Source organism: Bison bison, unplaced genomic scaffold (assembly GCF_000754665.1).
Source record: "Bison bison bison isolate TAMUID 2011002044 unplaced genomic scaffold, Bison_UMD1.0 scf7180017864512, whole genome shotgun sequence".
NCBI lineage: Eukaryota > Metazoa > Chordata > Mammalia > Artiodactyla > Bovidae > Bison > Bison bison.
In genome coordinates, this window is record NW_011495066.1 from 1680010 (window position 1) to 1688463 (window position 8454).

The 8454-nt window shown below is 46.5% G+C and overlaps 1 protein-coding gene across 1 annotated transcript in view; it reads right to left on the bottom strand.

The window, feature by feature from the left end:
- The window catches only part of KAL1 (Kallmann syndrome 1 sequence), a 190406-nt gene that overhangs the window by 45684 nt on the left and 136268 nt on the right, over positions 1-8454 (bottom strand). Inside the window, exons 5-6 of the mRNA XM_010829905.1 lie at positions 7270-7454; positions 17-146 (exon numbers count right to left, since the gene is read on the bottom strand). Of these exons, the coding sequence (XP_010828207.1) occupies positions 17-146; positions 7270-7454 (315 nt within the window). The remainder of the gene's footprint in view (positions 1-16; positions 147-7269; positions 7455-8454) is intronic.

An 8454-nucleotide genomic window follows, 5' to 3' on the forward strand; every position in this document is an offset into this window, starting at 1 on the left:
GGCAAGCACCACTGACCTTTGGAGGAGCGGAAGTGCTTGCTGGGGGCGGTGAAGCCTCGGGTCCCGTGCACGTTTACGGCCGCCACCCGGAACTGGTACCACCTGCTGGGCCGGACGTCCGTCAGCTGCACCCGCTCGTCCGTGGTCTGAGGGGGAGAGGCACACAGAAGCCTGTTACCCTGATGTGCCCGCTGCGTATGCTTTGTAAACACACGCTTGACTCATCAGCGGACTTGACACAGTCCCGCCCTCCCCCTGCCCTCCTGGGTGAGGACTGGCAACCCTGCTGGGTTCCAGGGAGGGCTGTCAGGACCAGGGAATTCGCAGGGGAGGTTCCAGTGGCTCCATGCCACTCAGGGGTATTTATTCCCAAAGACTCGGATGGCTCTGTGGAAGTCAAAATCTCATGATTGAATGCACAGGCTGGTTTTTACCTCTGATGACTACATACAGCTTTGGAGGGTTTTCATTAAAGGAGTATACACAAGCACGAATAATGGGCTTCCCCTGTGGGTCAGATGGTCAAGAATCTGCAATGCGGGAGACCCAGGTTTGATCCCTGGGTCGGGAAGATCCCCTGGAGAAGGGAATGGCAACCCACTCCAGTATCCTTGCCTGGAAAATCCCATGGACAGAGGAGCCTGGTGGGCTACAGTCCGTGGGGTTGCAGAGAGTCGGACAGGACTGAGCAACTGTCACTTCACTTCATGAATGAATAAATATATGAAGCGATCATTACATTACAGAGAACATGAAATCATCTATAGATGACAGAAGGAAAATGCCTCCTACTTGGACACCAAATATAATTCTGGAAGTAGCTATGCGAACCCACACACTTCAATTCCCCAAGTATATTGCAACTCAAGGCTTTTTCTTTCTTTCTTTTTCAGTTTGTGTAAATCATGTAAGATGCACACAGATTCATGTTCCTGAAGGCTGAGGTGTGTTACTATGTTCAGTTCAGTTCAGTTCAGTCGCTCAGTCGTATCCGACTCTTTGCGACCCTGTGAATCACAGCACACCAGGCCTCCCTGTCTATCACCAACCCCTGGAGTTTACTCAAACTCATGTCCATCGAGTCAGTGATGCCATCCAGCCATCTCATCCTCTGTCGTCCCCTACTCCTCCTGCCCCCAATCCCTCCCAGCATCAGGGTCTTTTCCAACGAGTCAACTCTTTGCATGAGGTGGCCAAAGTACTGGAGTTTCAGCTTCAGCATCAGTCCTTCCAATGAACATCCAGGACTGATCTCCTTTAGAGTGGACTGGTGGATCTCTATGTGGAGGTGGTTTAATCACTAAGTCATGTTTGACTCATGTCTGACCCCACAGACTCCAGGCTCCTCTGTCCATGGGATTCTCCAGGCAAGAACAGTGGAGTGGGTTGTCATGTCCTTCTCCAGGGGATCTTCCCAAACCAGGGATCAAACCTGGGTCTGCTCAATTGGCAGGCGGGTTCTTTACAACTGAGCCATCAGGAGTGGCTGTATGAATAGATCTTAGTCCAATAAAATGTTGCAAAGAAGAAAACTGGACACAGGGACACATCAACAGGGCTTGCTGTCCCTCTGGTTATGTCCCAAGATCTCAGGCAACCTGACCATATTGTCACTGCCCCGCTTGGTCAAGCTCAGGGCAATATGCCCACTTCCAACAGTGTCCTAGGGCACACCTGAGAACTTGGCCATGACTCTGAGAGAGGTACTTCCTAGGCAGGTGGATAAGAAGTCCGGGGGTCCCTGAAGAGAGAGGGATCTGGGGTTCTCGAGGAGGAGGTAGGGACCTGGAATTCTCAAGGAGGAGGAAAGGGCAAACATCTTTTTTCTTTACATTCTTTAGTCTTAGTCACATAAAGGAGAAGGCAATGGCAACCCACTCCAGTACTCTTGCCTGGAAAATCCCATGGACGGAAGAGCCTGGTAGGCTGCAGTCCATGGGGTCGCTCAGAGTCGGACACGACTGAGCGACTTCACTTTCACATTTCACTTTCATGCATTGGAGGAGGACATGGCAACCCACTCCAGTGTTCTTGCCTGGAGAATCCCAGGGACGGTGGAGCCTGGTGGGCTGCCGTCTAAGGGGTCGCACAGAGTCGGACACGACTGAAGTGACTTAGCAGCAGTCACATAAAACATTTGTTGATTTTTTTTTTCCTTTAAGCCTGGAACTGATGATTATACAACAAACAACTCAGTTTAAACTCTGTACTAAGGATTATATAACAACAATGTATCCTTCTTGAGGACAGTTTTTCCTTCCTGAAAACTTCTGACTAATCCTGAAATCTTGGACCACATTTTGTCCAAATTCTGATATCTTAGAATGTATATTTTTTCCAGTAGTCATGTATGGATGTGAGAGTTGGACTACAAAGAAAGCTGAGCCAAAGAATTGATGCTTTTGAACTGTGGTGTTGGAGAAGACTCTTGAGAGTCCCTTGGACTGCAAGGAGATCCAACCAGTCCATTCTAAAGGAGATCAGTCCTGAATATTCATTGGAAGGACTGATGTGGAAGCTGAAACTCTAATACTTTGGCCACCTGATGCAAAGAACTGACTCCTTGGAAAAGACCCTGATGCTGGGAAAGATTGAAGGCAGAAGGAGAAGGGGATGACAGAGGATGAGATGGTTGGATGGCATCACCAACTTGATGGACATGAGTTTGAGTAAACTCCGGGAGTTGGAGATGGACAGGGAGGCCTAGCGTGCTACATACAGTCCACGGGGTGGCAAAGAGTTGGACACGACTGAGCGACTGAACTGAAGTGAACTGAAGGATTATATAACAATAATGTATCCTGCTTGAAGACAGTTTCTCCTTCCTGAAAACCTTCTGACTAATCCTGGTATCTTAGAATGTATATTATGGGAGTTGGTGTGGTAGGATCTTTCTATTGTCAAGTTCTAAGGACTTCCCTGCTGGCTCAGACAGTAAAGCGTCTGCCTACAATGTGGGAGACCTAGGTTCAATCCCTGGGTTGGAAAGATCCCCTGGAGAAGGAAATGGCAACCCATTCCAGTACTCTTGCCTGGAAAATCCCATGGAGAATCCTGGTAGGCTACAGTCCATGGGGTTGCAAAGAGTCGGACACGACTGAGCGACTTCACTTCACTGAATCCTGTTATCCTAAAATGTAAATTGTGGGAGTGGGTCTGGTAAAATTTTTGCAACCCTGAGACATTCTTTTGATTTATTGTAATAACTAAAAACTATACAGCTCCCTTGCTAATACTAGGGAGGGGGCACTCTCCATCCCCCTTCTGATGTCTGTGTCAGAAGCTTTCTCTGTCTCTTGTCTTACTTTAATAAAACTCCGCTACACAGAAGCTCTTGAGCGATGAAGCCTGGTCCCTGGTCCCAAAGCTAAATCTCCTTCTTCGGAGATCACGAATCCAACATCGTTCACCGTAAGCTATCAACTCCAGGGGATAAATGTCTGAGTTCTGTGCGTCATCTGGGCCTAGTGCCAGCTGAGCTCAACGAGACACTCAGTGCATGAAACTGGGCAACAGAACAGAAATGAAATCCTTCTAAGCCTCAGCTTGTGATAACTTACTGAAAGGACTGCCACGTGAGCTTCAAAAGAAGCTGAGCACTTCCATGATTAAAATAAATAAACAGGGTCGTCATTACTGTCTTTCTAAATTCCATATATATGCATTAATATACCGTATTGGTGTTTCTCTTTCTCACTTACTTCACTCTGTATAATAGGCTCCAGTTTCATCCACCTTATTAGAACTGACTCAAATGTGTTCTTTTTTTTATCACTGAGTAATATTCCATTGTGTGTGTGTACCACAACTTTGTTATCCATTCATCTGTCGATGGACATCTGGGTTGCTTCCATGTCCTAGCTATGTAAACAGTGCTGCAGTGAACACTGGGGTACATGTGTCTCTTTCCATTCTGGTTTCCTCAGTGTGTATGCCCAGGAGGCGAGGCTGGGATGATTTGAGAGAACAGCACTGAAACATGTATATTACCATATGTGAAACAGACGACCAGTGCAAGTTTGATGCATGAAGCAGGGCACTCAAAGCTGTTGCTCTGGGATGACCCAGACGGATGGGGTGGGGAGTGGGTGGGAGGGGCATTCCGGACGGGGAACACGTGGACACTGGTTGGAACACGTGTACACATGGCTGATTCATCTCAATGTCTGGCAAAAATCACAATAGTGTAAAGTAATTAGCCTCTAATTAAATTTAAAAAATAAGTAATTTTTTTTTTTTAAAGGAAGACGGTGACAAGCGTGGCTTTCTACCTTATCTGGCAGAATTTGAGACAACATTTCCATTGACTTCTTTGTCTAGTTTCAGCCTTCAGTTTAAGGAACTAAAGTCCTTAGTTTAAGGAACTAAAGCATTCTCAGCAGACACAGAAAGGAAGCATTTTGTGTGGAATTAACCAGTGAAAACAGCAATAATAATAAAAATGATAGAGGTCTTTCCTCTCTCTAAGAAAGAGAATATGAGAGAGAAAGTCTTATCATCAGTTCCTTTCATAAATCTTCAAATTGGTAATTTGTAAATTCTACAAGTAATACCGTAGCACTATTTAGGGGAGAATGCCATGTAAACCAAACATAATTTTAGGCTGCATTCTGAACATCTTTATGTTTTGTTAAAGCAAAAGGATTTAACAAGATAGATATGGAATAAAATTACTAAATACTTCTGACCAGTTCTTTTTTTTCTCTAATTGAAGATGTTTCTTTTAGATGTGGTACATATATGCAACGGAATATTACTCAGCCATAAAAAAGGAACGAATCTGAGTCAGTTGTAATGAGGCCGATACACCAAGAGCCTATTATACAGAGTCAAATAAGGCAGAGAGAGAAAAAAATAAATGTAGAATATTAGTGCATATATATGGAACCTCAAAAAAGGGTACTGACAAACCTATTTGCAGGGAAGAAAGACACAGAGACGTAGAGAATGGACATGTGGACACAGAAGGGGAAGGAGGGAGTGGGACTAATTCAGCAAGTAGTGCTGATTATGCACACTAACAGCACCAACTGTATGCACTACTTTATGTGTGAAATAGAAATCTATCAAGAACCTGCTGTGTACCACAAGGAGCTTAGCCCACTTCTCTGTGATGACCTAGAGGGACAGAAGAGAGGGGTGGAAGGGTCAAGGTGGAAGGGATACTGTACACTTGTGATTGATTCACTTTGTCATACGGCAGAAACTAACACAACGTTGCACGTTATCCTCCAATTTTTAAAAAAAAATCATTTTAACATCACATTTCTCATTGCTTTTGAGGTCTTTAAATTACTCTCGTGTTTATCCTCTCTGAGACACTACTGATGAGAAAGGGATGACATTTTTGTTTCAAACACCTGAGTGTTGCACTGTAGTTTACATGTACTGAAAAAGAAAAAAAAAAATCAAGGGAATCTCGTCTTTGGAGAAACACGGTCTTACACACATCAGCAGAGAAGATTTCCCTATAGACCGACACGTGGGGAAGGCATGTTTACTTGTTGAAAAGCATGAAGCGGTTTCATACTGATCATTTATTCTTTGCTCAGCACTGGGGACATGACCCCCAGGAGGGGTGCCATCCGGTGGCCCATTGGTTGGGGAGTTGAGCAAGAAGAAGGAGAAGGAAGTACTCAGGGAAGATTCGAGATCTGCCCGCTGCTTCCCACCAAGCAGTTTGGTGACAGGATTCTTCGTTCAGCCACTCAACTCCTGTGTGGAATGAAAGCTTAAACGTGGGAGTGAGAGAGTCAAATCCTAGGTAGGTTGATAAGAAGTCTGGGGGTCCCCAAGGAGAGAGGGGTCTGGAATTCTCAAGGAGGAGGAAAGGACAAACTTTTTTCCTTCTACATCCCTTAGGATTATGTAACAATAATGTATCCTGTTTGAGGACAGTTTCTGGAAAAAAACCTTCTGGCTAATCCTCTTATCTTAAAATGCCAATTATGGGAGTGGGTCTAGGAAGGTCTTTACAATCTCCAGACATTCTTTTGATTCACGGTAATAAGTTATTAAAAAGTATGTAACTCCATTGCTCACACTAGTGAGGGGGCACTCTTTCCGACCCCCCTTCTGATGTCTATGTCACAAGCTTTCTCTATCTCTTTTATACTTTAATAAAACTTTATGACACAAAAGCTCTGAGCAATCAAGCCTCGTCTCTGGCCCCAGATCGAATTCTTCTCCTCTGGAGGCCAAGAATCCCACCATCTTTCATGGTTCGGCAACAACGTTTCAGGAGCAATACGGTAGAAGACGTCAAGACATGGCAGGTTAGCAAGTCCTTTGGCTGTTGCATTTCCCTCAGTCTAGCGGGTTCTACACGTATCTCACGGCTTAAGTGCAGTTCTTGGAGGAAATGAACGTGAACACGCATCGGAAAACGGCTTCCCTGGTGGTCCAGTGGTTTAAGAACCGCCCTTGAAATGCAGGGGACACCACTTGGATCCCTGCTCTGGGGAGATGCCACAGTGCTTGGAGCAAGGAAGTCTGTGGGCCACAACTTCTGAGCCTGAGTTCTAGAGGCGTGTTCTAGAAGCCACCACAATGAGAAGCCCTCACTCCACAGTGAAGAGGAACCCCTGTTTGCTGCAATGAGAGGAAGCCCAAATGTCCTAACAGGGACCCAGCACAGCCACGAGTAAGTCAATGGATCTTCTGAAAAGGAGAATTATGTCGCTACACCATGCACTGGCACTTCTCTGGAGGGTCAGACGGTAAAGTGCATACAATGTGGGAGAACTGGGTTCAATCCCTGGAGACGGAAATGGCAACTCACTGCAGTGCTCTTACCTGGAACATCCCATTGATGGAGGAGCCTGGTAGGCTACAGTCCATAGGGGTCTCAAAGAGTCGGACACGACTGAGTGACTTCACTCACTCACTCACCATGCATTGTGAGCACGTGAAGCCCACTTTCTCGTGGTACCAGGTTATACACCCATGGAGCTTCTCCTATCTTTCACCCCAAGGGATGGGGGCTGGAGGTGAGGTGTGTGCACAGCGGTTTAAGTGACTTGCACACTCAGGCTATTTTGAGCAAGCTACAGCACGTTAACCTTCTCTGTGTAGATGTGCAGATGTCACCTCAAGGGTGACATTAGGAGACCCAGGTTCGATCCCTGGGTTGGGAAGATCCCCTGGAGGAGGAAATGACAACCCACTCTGGGACTTTTGCCTGGAAAATCCCATGGACAGAGGAGCCTGGCGGGCTGCAGTCCTCAAGGCCGCAAAGAGTCGGACAAACAGAGCCCAGGAAGCACTCACCTGTGCCACGGTCTGCCAGTGCGTGGCGTCGTCTTCGCTGGGATGGATCCCATAATTCCACCTTCTCTGCACCACGTAGATCACGGGCTCAATGGAAACGTTGAACTTCGAGGACCACTTTACCTCCAGCTGCCCAGACTGCAGTTCTGTGAACCGCAACTCCTTCCTGGGCTTCAGGGGGACGCCTGGAACAGAACCACTCCGGTCACGAGAGCCTTCGTGCACTGTGTACTGTGGTGAATGCTAAGGAAGAAGAACTGAAGAGGAGATGAAACTCATCTCATGACAAAGGACCCTCTGCTTCCTTTCTTAATAGCAGCATCTCCCTATCAGGGGTTCAGTCTGAAATCATATGATGCCAAGTTCAGTTTCACATTCCCACTGTTTTATAGGGTCTAAATTGATTCTTGACCCTGAACAAGGTTTTGTCTCCCCAGTAACCTCAAGGGTTAGTCACTTAGCTGTGTCTGACTCTTGGTGACCCCCAAGAATGGTAGCCTGCCAAGCTTCTCTGTCCCTGGGGTTCTCTGGGCAAGAGTACTGGAGTGGGTTGTCATTCCCTTCTCCAGGGGATCTTCCTGAAGCAGAGATCGAACCCAGGTTTTCCACATTGCAGGCAGATTCTTTACCACCTGAGCCATAACCTCAGAGCAGTTCTTTTATGTACATTTTTTCAAATGAAAGAAAAAGTGCAAGAACTTTATAGATGGCAGTGTTAGAAAGCACTCCTGCTGAAGTTAAAACTTGACAAATGGGCAGACGGAACCTTTTGCAAGGGGAAGAGAAATACCTAATATTCTCTATGTGCCAGGTGTCTTTCTGAACCCCAATTGGGTTCAATTTGGTTTGTAATGAAAAGCTGATAGAATTCCCATTTTCTAACGCATAAGTGAACAGGTGGAATTAGGTCTTGACATGGTCATAAACAGTTTCCCTGATGACTCCAGTGGTAAAGAATCTGCCTGCAATGCAGGAGACGCAGGACACCCTGGTTTGATCTCTGGGTTGGCTGGATCCAATGGAGGGGGGCATGGCAACCCACTCCAGCATTCTTGCCTGGAGAATCCCATGGACAGAGGAGCCTGGGGGGCTGCAGTCCAGGGGTCACAGGGAGTTGGACATGACTGAGCATGCATGTACACAGCAAGCTGCACATGGCAGCCTAACATGGAATCCACCAGAGAC